This window comes from Oreochromis aureus, linkage group 17 (genome assembly GCF_013358895.1).
Source record: "Oreochromis aureus strain Israel breed Guangdong linkage group 17, ZZ_aureus, whole genome shotgun sequence".
Classification (NCBI taxonomy): Eukaryota; Metazoa; Chordata; class Actinopteri; order Cichliformes; family Cichlidae; genus Oreochromis; species Oreochromis aureus.
In genome coordinates this window covers 23,298,337-23,316,828 of record NC_052958.1, presented here as the reverse complement: position 1 = coordinate 23,316,828, position 18,492 = coordinate 23,298,337, and the positions used below count along the sequence as shown (strand labels likewise).

General features: G+C 41.3%; 1 protein-coding gene across 3 annotated transcripts in view; it reads right to left on the bottom strand.

Moving 5' to 3' along the window:
• Positions 1-18,492, bottom strand: part of ptpro (protein tyrosine phosphatase receptor type O) — a 46,523-nt gene that overhangs the window by 12,358 nt on the left and 15,673 nt on the right. For 2 of the 3 annotated variants that reach the window (XM_031731581.2, XM_031731582.2), the window contains exons 3-16: positions 18,253-18,408; positions 16,520-16,672; positions 15,707-16,228; positions 15,467-15,628; positions 15,116-15,312; positions 14,691-14,811; positions 14,393-14,586; positions 14,196-14,307; positions 13,710-13,873; positions 12,103-12,223; positions 10,698-10,834; positions 7,992-8,130; positions 7,287-7,407; positions 5,943-6,011 (exon numbers count right to left, since the gene is read on the bottom strand). In XM_031731581.2, coding sequence (XP_031587441.2) covers positions 5,943-6,011; positions 7,287-7,407; positions 7,992-8,130; positions 10,698-10,834; positions 12,103-12,223; positions 13,710-13,873; positions 14,196-14,307; positions 14,393-14,586; positions 14,691-14,811; positions 15,116-15,312; positions 15,467-15,628; positions 15,707-16,228; positions 16,520-16,672; positions 18,253-18,408 — 2,368 coding nt within the window. Of the gene's footprint in view, positions 1-3,602; positions 3,687-5,942; positions 6,012-7,286; positions 7,408-7,991; positions 8,131-10,697; positions 10,835-12,102; positions 12,224-13,709; positions 13,874-14,195; positions 14,308-14,392; positions 14,587-14,690; positions 14,812-15,115; positions 15,313-15,466; positions 15,629-15,706; positions 16,229-16,519; positions 16,673-18,252; positions 18,409-18,492 lie in introns of all 3 variants that reach the window. The other variant, XM_031731580.2, reaches the window with a different exon arrangement.

Below are 18,492 nucleotides of genomic sequence, written 5' to 3'. Positions count from 1 at the left end.
ATTTTATTCTAGAATAAATCTTACATTTCATTTTTTGATGTGAATAAAATTCCCAGGTTATGATGAATGAGCAAATATAAATGCCTGTGTCAGTATTAGTTTGTTTTTTTAAATGATGCACCATGGCAACATTTCACAAAGGAGTTCATTAAATACCAAATACCAAAAATTTGGAAATCATCATCATATAAGCATCAAAACTGAGGGTTAGAACTGTCCGAAAATCAAATTTCAATTCCATTCAGCTGTTTCAGTGGGTTTTTCTTACGGGACCAATTTTGCTTCCATCATTATTTTTGGGTTATTTGAACAATTCTGAGTCATTTGCATAAAAATAAAATATCTAAACTGTACATTAATTATTCCAGACACTTACGGACAAGATGATGAGTTGTAGTTTTTGGAAATTTTTGCCTATCTGAAATCTTATTGAGGTTCCTATTCTGTCATATATCTATGCAATAATAAAAGTGGCCTGCTTCAGTAAGATAGATTCACACAAATCACTTTTGCATACAAGGCCAATACCGAACCCAAGCATCGGTCCAACCCAACAAAGCAGAACTTCAAAAAAAGTCGACCCATCAAAGCAAGACAATGTCATGCTCACAAATACTGTCTTCATCTAGATCTGCTACCTGCTTAATGCTACAGTCACACTAAGGAAAACAAACCACGGCAAAACCTTAATTACTGCAAAGGTGTGCAATAAACTTGCCTTGCCTCTGAAATAATTTTTGAATTTGCTTTGGAAAAAAGAGACCAGGTCTGCAACCATTCAGTCAGTTGCTGGCTTCAAATGTATCAACACAGCTTTAAAATAACAAAAAAGATAGAGTCAGTCTGCTATCAGTTTACAATTACATTGGCTCAAGTTGGCAATAACATGCAATCTGTTTGTGATAATACGGCAATTAATTGGGGTAAATTTGCTTAAATCACAAATCTGTTGCAGTCAACATACACAGAAAATAAAACAAACACACATTCATCTCATAGATTTAAAAATAACAAAAAATAACACAGCAGTTTACCTGTACATACAAGCTTACTTTTATGTAGGAATATAATATAATCAGTTGGCAACCAATTGAGTTGAGGTCGTTATTACAAAGTGATGGATTGTAGATGAATTGCAATTATCAGTGCAGACTGACTCAGACTTCAGTATATTGGCAATCTTTCTGCATTTATACATTAGCAAGATCTTATTTGTGAATCTTCTCCAATTTTTTCTGAGAGTGATTGTAGTCAGTCCAAGTTGGAATGCGACCGTTTTTAAGACAGGCTGCTTCCTACCAGGCGACCTGTACAGTCACCTTATGATTGCCCAGAGGTTAAAGGTGTTACACAGTTAACCTGTGGATTACCCAGGAGGTCAAGGAGGTTGCCGTCCTATTTTCACCCTAGTGTGACTGAGCCATTAAGTATCTCCACAGTCATGCATCTTCTGTAATTTTTGCTCTTCATACTTCGGTATCTACGTTCAACCATTTAACACAAATTGTGTTACCACAAATTGTGTTAAATTGGGCCAAATTTCCCCCTGAATCACTCACGATGTCCTGAAAGTTCCTTGGTTTACAACCAAGTTTTCAAACATCAAGTGGGAGGAAATCTGGAGACGCTAAAACACAATCCGCTAGTTCATCTTGATTCATCAACATGCACATCACATCTACAATCTATGAGAGAACAGAAATCACAACTGAGTAACAAAGAGTCTTCTAAAGAGAAAGTCCACAAAGAGAGAGACAGGGAGCATGCAGACACCAAAGCCGGAGTTAGCATCGAGAGTTCGCTTCATGCTGAAGTACATCCAACATGTTAGTAGAAATACACTCAATGTGACTTTGAAGGTTTAACCACAGACACAGCATTGCAAGACAAAGTTCAACATGTCAGAAATCACATCTGACTACCTGTTTACGCCGGGAGTTCCCTGTAGTTTTAAAATGAAGTGTCAAAATGCTAAAGAAAAGTCTGGTGATGTTTTATATATTAAGTTTGATATATTTTTGTTCTTGTCAACAAACAGTCACATATCCAATCCAACACTGAGTGTTGTCTCCTGTTAGCAACTAACACTAAAGAAAACATTACAAATAAAAATAAAAATAACCTAAAGGGTTCCAAAATGGATCCCTGAGGAACACCAGATTTCATATCACAGAGTATAAACTATTTATATTTATTTATATAAAATGTTTTTCTTGTTTCTTTATTTTATTTGACTGTTTTTTTTTATGTTTATCTAGATATAAACATGAATTAGTAAACATGAATAGTAACAAATTACAGCTGATTATACTAGATAACTTAAAAATGGTCACATTTGTTTTTTGGTTTCGTCCCAAATAAACTGATGAGTTAGAATTTTGTGAGCATTAAGTGTAACACAATGCTATAAACACACACCCAAAATTGTATTCAAATTTGAGTACTGAAGGTCATGCATAAATAAAACAGTAAATCCCTGGTGACACAAAGATAGATCTTGGGTGCATTTGTAACATAAACTATGTATTGTGCTGAATTGAGGTAGCGGTTCTTACACAAAAAGTACCAAACTGAATATCCTGAAGCTTGGTGGTGATGTGGAGCATGGATTATTGAAGAAACCTGTTACATTTTGGTTTTAATCCCGATCACTTTAAACTTGCAAAAGAAGACAATGGCTTTACAATTAGGCTAATTCATCCAGTCATATTAAATGATTCTGTCCTGGAAAAACAACACAGGCCTTGAAATTAACCCTTGTGAAAAACTAGACTCAGTATCTAATCTAAGTAAATTTTCAGATAAAATCTTAGTGAAGACAATTAGAGAACCATCACAGGACATTTTCAGCCACACCATCCCTATGCAGTTGTGATATGCAATGAAGGCACTAGTTTCTTAAAAAATGAACGAGTGTAATTTGGCATGGATAAAACTGAGGGAGGAGCTCGAGGTGGTTGGATAGGTCTATTAATGTTGTACTTTTAAACAGGACATGACTATTTGTTTTCTGCCAACCAAAGCAGTCACTGCCCTACTTTAACTCTGTGGTTATTATTTTAAACTTGATGAAGTGGTTATTTTAACCCAAACCACAATGCTTTCCTGATTGAAATGCACCAGAACACTTATAGCCAATCAGAAGTTATTTCATTACTACAAAAAAGGATCAATGGTTTTGACCCATTTCTCTTGTTTTATGTGGACCATTGTTGACCAATGAAAAGGACTCTTTTGTTGGCAATAGTTTGTTTTTCTTGGTAATTGATATTAAAAAAAATATTGGCCTAAAAATAGAAAATATGAATGATGAAAAAATAACAATAATTTTGTGACCAAGAGGAAGTATAACAACAAAAAGAAAAAAGATTAAGGGCCAGATTGAAACCCTGAGGTACACATTGACAAATGGATTGTTGTTTTACTCCATACAAAACACCACCAGACTTATTTGTGAACTCTGGATCCAGAGGTGATCCGTGACTCCTCACTTTGGTTAATTTTGAGAGTAAAACAATGTCTCTGATCAATACTGTCGGCTGTGGCTCTGCTTAGACATGCCCCTGAAGTGCAGTGTTTTTGGCCAGCAAGTGCTTACTTACCAAGGATTAATATAAAAAGCCAAAAGATAGTCAGTCCAAAGGCAGGATGGCAGTAGGGTAAGGAAGGCAAAGAGACTTCTTCGCCTGAAGGGGGTTCAAATAAAAACAAGAATAAAACAAAAAAGAAAAAAAAGAAAACAGACACGAGGGGGGTGATAGGTTGGGGACAGAACATGGTGCTCCATTAGTAAAGAGGCACAGAGCGTCGAGAGCTTCACATTAGTGCTGAACACAGAGTTAATGCATCATGCAGCCGCTCAGAGAGTGTCCTGTTGTGTCTCTGGAGGACAACAGGAGTCTGTATGCTGCTGGACGTCAATGGCCACTCTGTTTCTTTTACACAACCCCCCAGCCTGAGTCTGTGACATCACTGCGTCCTCCCCGCCATCCCACAATGCAACCCTCAGCCAGGACCGACACCATGTATAAACAGTTCTCAGTTTGTCACTTGGCAGTGACAGCCGCCTTTATGAACCTGATGATCTCATTAACATTTGTGGTGCCTGGGTAATGACCCCACTGATGCCGATACATTTATGAACTCCTCTTTGTCCGTCTGGGTTTTCCTGAGTTTTCTTGATGAAGCTCGCGAACACAAACATTAAAATTTAAGTCACGTCAAACTTCTACATTTTATTGGCACAGACTTAAATATCTCTGTAGTGTCAGGTAATAAAAACTGAGTCTAAAATTATCTTGCTGACTTGTTCATAAAAATGAGAAAATATTTAGCCATTTTAGATAAGAAATTATTTACACAAATTTATTGTCCAGCTAGATACACTGGATAATGCACTGTTAGTTTTGTTCCAATTTTATCTTTGAAAAATATTTGCATCACCTTCTTGCAAATAAAATTATCTAACATATGTCATAAAAGTGTAAAACTGTGAATTTAAAAAATGATTGTCCCAGGAAGTGAGCTTTGAGGTACACCACACTGGTTAACACTGGTTAGTTTTGGACTTTTTTCAGGATTTGTTGAAAGCAATCAAAGTATTCAGATAAAAATCAGGTTAATTAGAAGGTAAATTACATTAATTCCAAGACTTATCTTCTTTAACTCTTTCCCCCACAAACACGACATTTGACGACCTCCCCTGAGGTGTAGCGAGTTTCTACACCTCAGTGTATCTTAATGAAGAGGTGGTTTGATGACAATTACAATCATTTTTGGGTTTCTCCAAGGGTAGGTCCATTGGAAGAGACCACCCTTGCTAAATTCCGATGCACTATAAGCAACAGAAACCGCTCACTTCATATAAGAACTCCTATTAGGCTTTCAAGGCATAAAGAGTTCAATCAGAATTAAACATAACATTGTACAAAACACATGGAGAATTGTTCATCATGATGTGTTTCTTGCTTATACCTTTCATATTTTACAACTGTAAATAATCTAACTGTACATCATATTTATGTTGTTTTGCTCTATTTTTTATGCTGTTTGTGGTTTTTGTTTTTCTTTAAGTGGTTTTATTGTTATATAACATAAAAAAGGATGATTTTCTTCTTTAAAACTCGATATATTCAGATAAATGCTCTCGAGAGAACTTCCTTTTGGAGCATCAGTGGGGGCACCACGTTTTCATCACATCCACACTGCTGTGACATCGCACAGTGAGTCTGTCCACATGCACATTAAAAGCAAACTGCACCGTCACATCAAGAAGAAGAAGACACTCTGATGGAAATGTGCATTTAGTGATGGAAGGTCAAATACAACAGCAGATGGAAGCCAAGGTTCTGCCTTAACTGACCGTCTTTCAGCTGTTATATTAATCACAAATCTCCAAATGTTTGTCAGAAATAACATGTGAGACTGAATCTGATCCATCAGCCACTTCACAGTTTAAAAACAGGCACTTTTTGCCCCTTCTGCTTGATTTTAAAGGAGAAATAAAATTGAATTATCTTTTCTCGTTTTGAACAAATTAACAGGACTGACTCAAAAAGCAACATTTTGTCCCTTTAATGTGAGATTAGGGAAAATTCAAAGCTTTCATCATCATCAAACACCCCGTTTCAGCTGGTCCAAACAAAGCAGGCAAGGATGTTGAGCTCTTTGTCATCATCATCACCATCATCATCATGGTCATCGTCACCTTACGCTGTATAAAGCACCACAGATGAGCTATAATCTGTGCCTATATGTTCAAATCCCTAATCTGCCTCTTCAATCCCCCTTCTGGGCTGCTAATCTGCCTCTGATTGGGTCTTTCGAGGGTGTTTGCACATCCAAACTGAGGTTGTGTGATTACTCTAAATCCAAGCTAAAACAACAGCGTGAACGCTTAATTTGTGATCTGAAGATGAACAAACACATGACGAGGCTCGTACCAGTTATATGGAAGCTTTCCGTCTCTCTCAAACGAAGCGAAGTTGACAAAGGTCTCCGCGCCACACTCTCTGAAACAGAAATTAAAAAGCACATGTGGTGAGAACAGCTCAGTTTGAGGAACTCAGAAATAATAGATGACTTATCAGGAAATGGAGGAAGCTGTGAAGTGAGTATGAAAAAGAAACATTACAGTGAAGTAAAGAATTTATTAAGCCATCTGAAAATAATGACTTTCTTTGCTCAAACAATTTAGAAACATTTTAAAAACTAAAAATTAAAAAAGGTGAAAAATAAAAATTAAAAAGATTTTAAATTAACGTCAACATTTTTAAATGCACCATTTTAATGTCACAGCATTTATATCCTGCATAAATATGATACAAAAACTCATAAATTGAATGTGCAAAGTAGAAACCGATTTAAAATGTAATCATTTTTATGATTACATGTATTAAATTGATTTTTTTCACAATTTTCATGTTAAAAAAGTAAATCTTTTATTTTTGTCATACATGTAGTATTTTTTAAGTAAGTATTTTTATTTTCCACATTTTATTTGAAATGCAGCATTAAGATACATTAAAAAATCAGTATTTTATTTTAGTAAAAAAAAAATACCATTAATTTATAAATCTGTGAAACACACATATTACAGTACACACAGTTTGTGTAATACTGTGTAAATATTGTTTCCTCAATAACGTGCCTCGTAAACATCGCCCATGCCGCTCAGCCTTCTGACAAGAGGAAGTAGTTTGTGTCCTAACTTGTGCGTGTCATGATTCTAAGAATAAAAGGTGATGTGAATTGTGAATGCCGGTTAGCTGGGCGTTAACGGCTGAACCACAGCAGACCACATTGACCGCTTTACAGACTAGTGTACAGCATGCAAAAACGCTCTCAGTCATTTCCTCAGAAATTCAGCTGTGAATCACTCTGAAGCTCCAAGATTATTCATGCTCATAAACTCCAAAAACCTTGATCCAAAGTCCATCATTTCTATTCTAAATGAACAAATGTACTTTTCTTAAAACAAGAATAAAGTCCATAAACTGATCTTAATGGGCATTTCAAAAACAATGACATTCAGGACACTTGCTTTGTTTTTTCTATAGGATCTGCACACAGAAACTAAACTCATACACTACAACTCTTGCACAATAAACTCATACACTGTATCTCATACAGTATAAACTCATACACTGTATCTCATACAGTATAAACTCATACACTGTATCTCATTCACTATAACTGTTACACAGAGTGAAGCTGTGAAGGCCAAATGAAAAATAGATTACTGACTGACAGCAGGGGGCACTGCTGCCGTGCTGACTTTGAGTTACCTGGTCATCTGCAGGTGTTTCTTACGCAGCACGAGCAGGAACAGAATGAGCAGGCTGATGAGCAGGATGCTGAGGACAGCCAGAGCCGAGATGGCAGCAACGCTTGGATTCATCTCTTTGGCTGCAGATACACAGACAGACAGACGCACAGACAGATGTTGTTACCTCTCAGCACAGTCCTCTCCGATTTCATCAGTTTTCCCAACACAGAACCCTTCCTGTATGGTACTTTCACATTAAACTTCTTTTATTAAGCGGGTGGCCTCCAACTGTACTTTGCTACAAACATAGACTATAAAAGATGGACATAGCCACTGTGAGCTTCTTGTTGTGTTAAAAGAGGGGTGGATCGCACAATCCTCGCTCATTGATTTACAACCTGTAAATCAATGCTCATTGGTTAACACCTGTTAGAACAAGATGTTAACCAATGAGCTTGCTGCTCCTCTGTGACTAACGGCACCAAAACGTTTCACTGAGTCGCTGCAAGCAGCTGGAAAGAGTTCACTGAGCTCAGCTCCACAGCACAAATCTTCTTCATGTCATGTCAGTGACTGCAGTTGACTTTACTGCTTGCTGGGGGGACTAAAAACTTTTTAAATCTTCAAATTAAAGAGCTGCACTTAGTTCAATGTTCACCTTTAAGATGTTTCAGGCTCAAATAAAGACTGCCCTCCTATGGTGCAGGTAAATGTTGCCACCTACCAACGGTGCTGACGCTGATGTGTGTGGGTTTGCTGGGCGTGCTGTAGCTGAAGCTGGTGACGGTGCAGTTGTAGCTGGAAGATGGTATCAAACCAGAAATGGTCACCACGTGCGAGGTGGAGGTCTGTGGCTCGAGGGCCTGAGGAAGAGGAAGAAGATGTCAGATTTGTAGTCCAGATAAAGACAAAGGGCTGAGCGGCTGCTGTCCGCAGCCTGGTGCTGAGCAGGAAGACTGAATCACTAAAACTGTAGTTTTGTTTATGACCACACACTTCACATTTTCCAAAACTCTTTGGAGTTTTGTTGTTGTTGTTGTTACTACTATAACCCTGGTTCCAGTATGTGCTTCACTGCTAAATCTGCCAACAAGTTTAAAAAGAAGAAGCTAAAAATAATGATACTGTCTTAATTTTCCAAAATATTTCCATGGTTACGTGGCACTTCCTGTTTCTGCAACTCTAAGTTTAAATTTGGTCACACGAGAGACTTCTCACTGGACAGAAACCACTGAGCAGTGCACTCAAGTTTCGATCATTAACGACTGCCTGAAGCTTTCCTTGCCATTCTACGATCAGACGTCTTATCGACCTGCATCTCTGCACACGTGCTGCCAAATTAACCTTGGCAGCACTAGGCCTATCTAAAGCCTTTTTGTTAGTCACCTGTTCATATGGAACCATGGATGTAACCAAGTTTCTGTTCTCAAGGTTCAGACCTCCAAGACCAGGTCCTGCTAATCTCCCTGCAGTCATTCACCTTTATTTTACCTGAAAGCTGGACTCATATCAAAAATTTTCTCTGAGTGAGTCAGCTCCCGTACAAACCCACAGCATCCCACAGATAACACACAGCACATCCATGTTATCTACAGCCATCCACAACGAAAACATGCCTCCTTCACCACGTTCTTAATTATGCTGCAGAAAAAAACCTGTCTGATGACTCCAAAAGCAGCTGTTTTGGAGCACAGCTGGAAACAGCTGGAAGTTTCCTGCTGTCAGAGGCTTTGGGTTCTAACGTGGAGATGATCAGAGACGTTGGGGTCAAATCATCCAAATACATCACAGGCAGAAAAAAAAAAGTTCTCTTTTTAAAAGTAAAGCAGAATTAATTTCCAAAATAAAAGATTTATTTCACTTTTAAGCCTTCTAATGAGATTAGCTGCAATTGATCCATATGGGAAGAAATGATCCATATAATCGATAAGGGAAGAAAACTGTGTTTTCTAAACGCTTCTCCTTTAGACAATTTTTTAAGACTGACAGACGCTCTAAAAATCTGATCAGAAATCAGCAGATTTTTTTCCTTTCAGATGCCAAACATCAACAGATTTCCCAAACATTTGTCATTTGTCATTATTTAACTCCATAAAAGGATATACATCAGCTGTATAAAAATAATCTTGTTTTACTGTCCCAACAATATCAGGCCGATTTCAGTCGTGCTCTCTCCACCTCAGCTGGTGTGGGTCAAATACAACCGATCACAGCAGAGGTGAATATCAGAGTCCTCACAGAGTTGAGTTTGGTCTCAGACCGAAAGTGAAAAGTTTCAACTGGTTTATGGTGCTGAAGAGCTCGAGTTTTTGGACCTCATATAATTTGACGCTGACTCATCCTTTTACAGTTAATATGATTCATTTCGAGACGCCATGAAAGCTTTTCAACTCGCTGCAGGACACCCCAACCACAAGACCCAGGCCTTTCATGACATGTCATCATGTTTTACTGCAGACTTCAGGCTTTATATGAGTTTGTTTTGACTCAGTCTGCTCTCAAGTATTAAACAGCTGAAATAAAAGAAGAAAACAATCAATCATCTTCCCTTAGATGTGCACTCACTCTATTCTGCTTTCAGCTTTGATCACAGTTTCAGTTCTTTAATTAGTGCCGGCGTCCAGCTCGTTAGCTTAGGAACAAACTCAGTTTCAAGCCTGCAGGTAAAAACATAGGTTTTTACCTGCAGGATTACGAGCTGCTGACCCAGCTCGTTATCTCTGCATACCTGGTCCCCTGTGTCTGTGTCGGGGTTCATTACTGTGTTCAGGGAGCTTCAGTCTGGGATTATTAATTACTGCATTTTATTATCCTTTGGGTCATATGATCAGAAAACTGTTAATACAGATCCCATGTGGCCAATATGAAACAAATTCACCAGCCTGAGAGAGCCTCAATGAATTTATTCTCGGCGATGCTCGAAGAACATGGCTGCGACTTCCGTCATTCCTCCTCTTTGTTTCTACAGCAGCTAAAATCTGATTTGCAAAAATCTAACTTTTTGGTTGTAGGAGCTAAAATGAGGCTTGGAGTTCCCCAGGGATCGATCTTGGGTCCTCTCTGGATCTGTCTGGTTTATTAAACAGCACTGATGAGAAATAACTTCCACATTTCTGCGGGATTATCACAGAAACTTTCACATCAGCAAAACACAAAAGTAGTTCCTTTATTACTGATTTATCTGCGCATCACATTTTTATTTTATTAACAAACAATTTAACAAACAATTGCCAAACGTTTGGTTGACTTAATGTCTGAACAGCATAGAAAAATCTTTGAAATGAATGAATTTGTATGAGTGGAAACAGAAAACACTTGCAGAGCTGAAACTAACTTGTAATCTAGCTCTTTTGTAATCCTTTCCTAATCGTCTCAGACCTGCAGCTGAGGCAATGAAAGTTGATATAGAGCATGGCTGAAGCACTTTTACCTTGAGCTGCTCCTTGCTGGCTTTGCTGGGTCTGCAGAGAACCTGGTAATAGTCGACCACTCCCTCCTCGGTCCACAGCAGAGTCACGGACGAGTGAGTGGCGTTGACGGCATACAGCGACCTGGGAGGAGCCGGCTCTGCAGGAAACAGCAGCGAAAACCCTTGATGAGAGCTTACAGTGCAGGAGAAACTGCGGTGGTGAACTACGGGGCCGAGCCGAGCCGAAGCTTGCTAAAGACCCCGCACTTCCTCTGAGGAGGACTGAAATAGTCTGATACGCTCAGAAGGGGAAGTGGAGAAAATGAAGTTTCATGTTCACTCTGTGAGTCTAACTTCAGACCCACAGCACAGATTAACAAACAGAGAGGCCGCCGCTCGGCGATCAGCACCGAGGCGCCTTTCCCATTTACATCCTTCACGTTTTAAAAATCCTGCAGCCCAGCGTTTCATTTTCTCAATCATCTCTCTTCTAACAGACAGAAACAACAAACACGTTTTACACGTCATCATTTCACAAGGACAGAATTATTACCCCCATGAAAAAGGGGCTCTTCCAAACATCCTGGTTTTATTTTGGGTGCTTGCATTGTTTTAATTTGCACACAGGAACAAAATTATTCCCCCCAAAAAACCTACAGAATAAATCTATCAGCCCCTCATGCTAACACTTGCTTGTCAGTCCATTATGCTGGATAACAGCCTGCAGTTGTCTCACACTTATCTCCTAAATGATCCCAGCCCGTTCTTCTTTGGAGAACCTCTCATGTTCCTCCAGATCTGTCTCCAGGTCACACAACACACTTCAGTCTGACGAGAAGGTGTCTCTTCTGCAGAAGTGGAGTTGTTCTCGGTCTGCGGCCCCATTACTTAATATTATAACTTGATAACTTTCTAAATCCACCTCCTGCTTTATGAGCATAAGTGATTCTTTTTCTCAGGTCTAAAGTGATTTCTTTGGTTTAAGGCGTGATGCTTTATCAGCAACAGCTCAAACTTTAACTAGAGTTTAATACTGAGTGTAATCGGGAAGCTAACCCTCCCTTTAACTCAGTTTTACAGTTCTGAGAATTACAGAGTTAAAGGTCAGTCTTTCAGTGGGGTGAAAATATTGTTCAGTTATTGTGTGCTAATATAAATCATTTATGCTTTCTAAAGAAAACTGGGAATATTTTGTTGAAAAAGCACTCGGGGAACTTACGGGGGAGTTAGTCTGTTAGTCTGAACAGCCGGCTGCCTCTTTAAGTTTTACGTATGAAACCCGTTTTTAACCGTTTAAACCGGCCCGGCTCGTTTCTCCACACTCATCACATCCTGATGTAGCGGAAACCTTGTTAACAATGTATAGCTGCATCATTATTGCACCATCTTTAAATTGCAGTGAATGCTCTCGAAACCTCGCGCTGACCCAGTTTGATGATGTTTGGCATGGACGTGTTCCTGCTGCGCTCCGTGCATGCCGTCACCGTCAGGTTGTAGATGTCTCCGGGAGGCAGAGGGAGGCTTGCCCGCATCACGTTCCGAGTCACCTGACACAGCACAACATGTAAACAGCACGTAAACAACATGTTAATAACACATGAACAGCGTGCACACAGCCAGTCCAGAGTGCCCCCTTCCTCCCTCTGATGGGGTCATATTCTGCTCTGCCTCTGTCCCACGCTGAGCTGCTGAAAGATTAACAGTGCAGGTATTTTCCTAAAATATCTTTTTAATCTGCCCTGAATAAAACTAAAAATATCCCTGCAGTAAATCCCCACAGCTGTCTGTGTCTCCGTTTAGTCACCGTGACCGTCTGCTTCCACCACGAATTAACGATTAAATATAAATGATCAGCTCTGAGTGTGGAAGCTTCATTAAACTTCTGCAGACCTGCTGACCGCAAACACAACAAGTCCTCAGTCTTTGTATTCTTATATCTAATTATAATTTTAAATTACATTCACCCTCAAAGACCGAACAGACTGTATATAAAAGATGGACATCACCAATGTGACATTAGCCATTGCTTTGTAAAGCCATGTCCTCTAACCTCCAGCAGAGGCCCCAGCACTGATGGAGTCCCCAGAAACTCTCAGGTTACATTATTAGGGGCGTGGCCTCTTTGACTGGCAGGTGGCTGTAGCTGCCAGCTGCCAGCTAGGCTTACATTCAGCTAACTGGAGTCCCGGAACTGGACCTCTGGACTGTGTTTGTGCTGTTAGAGTCTTTGGAGCATTTTCAATAACATTATCTGACCAATAATAAAGCTGCTGTGAGGTTATTATAGAGACAAACTTTGCTAAACAATGCTAACCAAGTTAGCTAGCATTAGATAATAACTTAGCATTAGATAATAACTTAGCATGCCACCCTCTTATCCAAACAAAACAAACACTTTATAAAACAAGAAAACAACGAGCCGGCGTCCAGAATGCTAACAAAACTAATGGATGATGTCATGGTGGCTATGTTCATCTTTTATATACACATTTGACCACATTTGGAAAAGGAAGTGTAATTTTTGGTTTCAGTCCTCGAGGTCAATGCTCATTACTGATATTTCTATTTCACATAAATTCTTCAAAATGAAGTTACATTTCTCTTGTTTGTTGTGTTTTTGTAAGCTGGTTCAATTTTGTACACATTTATCAGAATTATCAGTAGCAATCTAGTAGAAATGAAGACTGCTTAACATCCTGAATATAGCTGACATCTACACGCTATCTGTGTACGCTCTCAATTAAACCTCCAACATGGCTTGCGACCCTCAGACACTTGATCACAGAAGCGAGCTCAGGCTGCGGTGGTAATTGGACTCGTAGAGCAGCGACGTCTGCAGGTCATTCTTCTGCTGCTAATCAGACCATCGAACTGACCCGAAAGAGAGAATCAATATCAGCTCAGCTCGACCCTGAAATAATGAGCTGCTGCTGGAGACACACTCATCACCGCAGAAACGCACAAATAAACCTAAAACAGCGAGAACGTGTCTCAGAGTGTCGTGAACACCTAGACAGATGTGTCTGGACTCACGTCAACGGAGTACGTCTTTTCCGGTCCCTTCTTCCCGACAGCGACCACCTGCCAGTGCAGCATCCTTGAGTGTGACAGGTCAATGAAGAGCTCGCCGTATGTCCAGCGGACGTACAGAACGCCATGAGAGTAATCCACTGAGGATATGTGAGGCGCCTCGGGAGCTGAGAAGAGGAAGAGGAAGGAGACCTGCATCATACTTTTGCAGATACATTAAAGATGTGTCGTCTGAAGCTTCACAAGGAATATCAGCAAATAAAAACAATAGAAACAATAAAAATGCATAAGTTTTGTTCTTCATCAGTAAGCTGCATTATCAAATGAAATGAAATGAAATGATGTTTGTAAATGTGTCTTTATATAAAAACTAAATAAATCAGTAAAAACAAATCTAAAAGTCTATTTATTCTATTTTTAAGTCTAAGTCTGTTTATTGGATCCTGGTGCAGCCTCCCTCGCAGCGTCCTTGCTGTGGTGGGGCGTTACCTGTGACGAAGCTCACGGTGGAGCTGTCGCAGCAGCTGAGCGGCGGGTCACCCCACGTCACCATGGAAACACGGAAATTATAATACCAGGCAGGCAGCAGGTCGGTCACCCTCTGAGAGGAAATAGAGAGAAATACGGTGAGGTGTACGCAGCATGGCGCCATGACATGTTTCTTGTGACGGAGACAGACTGGTTACCACTGAGGCGATGACGGAGGCAGTGGCTGCGATCTCGTAGTACGTGGTCCACTCAGAGGCCAGCGTGACAGGGTTGAAGAAGAAGGTCTGCAACACATACTTCCTGAAGGCAACGTGGTACGGACGCTGCCAGCTGAGGATCACCGCCGTTGGACTCAGGGGGTAAACGGTGAGCTCGCGCACGCCGGTGGGCTCTGACACAATACACCAACACAGGCGGGATTTAAGAGTGGAAGAGGAAGAACAGGAGCAGTGAACAGGAAGTGGGACTGAAAAAGATGCATAAAGTGACACTCACCAATATCGATTATGACGGGCTCCGAAGGCGGGCTGATCAGGGGTCCATTGGTGTGATAGACGACCACCCGGTATTGAGCACCTGGCGTCAGGTTGGTGATGATGTCACTCGTTGAGTTTTCCTGTGATTAAAAAAAAGTGAAAGGTTAAATGTACCCGGCCTCCTGCCCAGAAGCCTCTGACCAAGGCCCCAAAGCCCAGAGGTCCAAAGTCGAGGGTTGAAGCTGGAATTTTCAAAAAATATTTCAAAACAAAAACATTTATAAAGTTTTATGAAGACATTTAAAAGAGAAAAAATAAATATATATGTATCATATATGTATTTATTTATTCAATTTTTTTTATGTTATACATACACATTATACAAAATAAAAAGATATACAAAAGAACCTCTGTGCACGGCCGGTGACAAGTGTGGCGCCTTACCTCGCTGCAGTAGGTGTTTTCCATTCTCTGGCTCAGGCTGGGTTTCAGGCAGGTTGTGGAAACCACTGACACCAGGCTGCCATTGTGGTTCTGCGAGGACGGCGCCCAGGAGATGGCAGCGGTGCTCGAGTCCAGCAGCCTGACGCTGACGGCTTGAGGACGCTCCCGCAGATCCTCCAGGAGCTCGCCACTGGGACCTGTAACCATTAATAAACCAGAGAGATGGAGCAGGTCAACAGGAAGTGGATTACGTTAACAATTACATCACTAGAACAAAGGTGCATTTGATTGAATCCATCCTTCATTGCCACACGCTGCTGCATCCGCCATGATCACTTCCTGTACACCTACTGAGGTAGAAGGTGAAGGCGGTGTCGCCACTGCTCTCTCGGGGCTCGCAGTCTCCAGACGAGCTCAGTGTGGTCACCTGCACATGGTATATTCCCGGCTCCGTTAACTCTGTAAAGAACTCGTGAGTGTTTTCGTCCACGGTCGCTGTTTCTGTCGAGTTACCTGAGGAACAGAGTGAGAGATTCAGACGCCAACGCAGAAACATCTGAGATGTTATTTATTCAGATACCTCCTGCTTACCATCTCTGTAGATGTAGACGTTGAAACCGTCGTAGCTGGTGGGTGGGCGTGGCGGCAGCCAGCGCAGTTCCAAAAGGATTGGAGGAAGCCTCGTGGGCAGAATGGAAGGCTCGGCAGGGAGTGCCATGGCCGAGCCCGGCTCGTTGGAGTCTTCATACTCAGGCAATACGCCATTAACGAACTCCTCATCCTTGTCGGCGGGAGATGGCTCCGTCGGATCCAGCCAGTAGCTCGAAGGCTCTGGCTCCTCCGTGCGGCTGCTGTTCACATCAATGGGGGCGCTCACTGTCAAGACTTTTGTGGAGTTGAAGGGGGCGTAAGTGACTCCTATTACTTCATCTGAGGTGTTCTCCTCAGCCTGGGTCTCCTCTTCCTCCCGCTCCTCCATCAGTGGGACATCCCGGGCCTGGCGGGGGGATCGCTGCCCGCTTTCAAGTGGGAGCATGTCTGGGAGCTGACCCGGAGCCACCCTCTGGCTCAAATGGATGATCTTATAGGAGATATTGAGGGGAGGGTGGGGCACTGCGGGGAGAGAGGGGAGTGAATTATTCTGAGCAGGAAATGGCTAGTCAGCTCGTCAGACGAAGCTTCTCCCGTCTCATCGTATATCACTGTTTAAAAAAATGAGGCAGCAGGTCCTTGCTGGAGGCATCTGAACCGGGCCGCCATGTTCTCCAGACCTGATCACTGTATTTACTAAGGCAACGATTCCTGAGAGCAGATCTTAGAGCTTCATGCAGGAAGGTCTGCCTCAGAGCCTAATCTACTCAGTACAGAGCAAACACTGGACTCTCACAGTGGGAGGGGCCTCACCTGTCCGATGATGCAGCGGTGTGTGAGTGATATCACTGTGGGTCACCAGTGCAGTCTGGTACACCGTGGCCTCTGAGATCAGCTGGAAGGTGATGTTTCGGTAACACATCCCCGGTAACCAGTGTTTAAACACTGTCTTCCCTCTGTAGAAATCTACAAAAAACAAGCAGAAAGAAACTGTTAGCACAAAGACACAGCTCTAAAGCCACCCCCAGTTTCTGAGGAAAGTCAGTATCTTATTTCTGGAGCTGCGTTAACATCTGTCAGCAGTCAAGACACGAACACCAAAGCACTGAGCAACTATGAGTCTGGAGCAGCTGAAATCAGGTCTGGTCTTTCTCACTCACCATGTGTTAATAGACCCCTCAGCACTGAATCATACTTGTTATTAATCTCTGGCTCTCTTCCACAGCATGTCTTTTATCCTGTCTTCCTTCTCTCTCTCCAACATGTTCGCAGCAGATGGCCGCCCCTCCCTGAGCCTGGTTCTGTCGGAGGTTTCTTCCTGTTAAAAGGGAGTTTTTCCTTCCCACTGTCGCCAAAGTGCTTGCTCATAGGGGGTCATATGATTGTTGTGTTTTTCTCTGTATGTAGGGTCTACCTGACAATATGAAGCGCCTTGAGGTAACTGTCGTTGTGATTTGGCACTTTATAAATAAAATGGAATTGTTTTGAATTGAATTGAAATGGAGTTCCTCAGGGGTCGATCCTGGGTCCTCTTCCCTTTATATTTTCCTCCACTGAGGTGCGTGCACAAGAGTAGATAAACTTGAAATAAAGTGGTCCCTCGATATATTGCGGTTCAGTTTTTGAGGCCTCGATGTTTCGCGGATTTCTTTTGGTTTTTTGTTTTGTTTTTTTTTAACAGCGCATTGATTTCTGTGTCCTGATCGGCTGGTAGACCATTTTCAATCAATCTCGTGCTGTGTCTCCTGTACAGTACAGAATGCGTCCAGCTTGTCAAATTTACATAACTCTTCGCTAGCAAAAGACAAGAAACACAACATTATCGACATCAAAGGATTATAAGGCGCATTATGTGAAACCAAACAGTCAGACAAGTCAAACTTTACTGAACTCATTCTTCTTGCTTCCTCTACTTCCGTACCATTGATTCATTAACATTGAATTCTCTAGCAGCTTCTGTATTCCCATGTTCTGGACCTGAAAACAGGGCTTGATCTTTGGTTTCATTCTATAATACTGGACTTATTTTTCTACGAAGGTTTGAACTTTGAGAGTGTTTAAACAAGAGAGAAATGTGTGAAAATGTCGATGCCTGTCTGAGAAAAGTGTATAAAATGTGTAGTGAGGGCTTAAAACATCTATAGTAATTGTAAAAAATAAAGTTCACTACTTTGCAGATTTCACCTATCGCAGGTTATTTTTAGAACGTAACACCCACGATAAACGAGGGAACACTGTAACTTGGTTCAGCTCAATTTAGTTTTATTTATATATAGTGACAAATCACAACATCAGTAGTCGCCTCAAGCCACTTTAAGTGGAGTAATGTGTTTTCAGAAATGCTTTCCATTAGAGAAAGGCAAGGGCCTTCTACCCAATGAGAATCTTCAGTTTGGAATTTCGCTACTCAGGTGCCTCCACCTGCCGGTCAGACTGTGAACTACAACACTGTCCTCACACTTAGGCAGCAGGCTCATATTAGTTTACGAAACACACTAAATTACACTAAATAACACCACTCATACATGCAGAATGAAATGTTTTACCTTTATAGAGCATCGATCGGCGCTCCTGTCCTTCAGCGTAGCTGATGTTGACTCGGCTGAAGACGTTTCTGGTCGGAGGATCAATTTCAAACACCACGCCAGTCTCTGGAGCCTCCTTATAGTCCAATATCTGAGCGCTGCGGACAGGAAGCGGCTCTAAGCAGATAAACGAAATTGAGTCGAAGATCACAATCATGGAACTGCAGAACAGAGATATAGGCCCTTCATTTGAACGACATG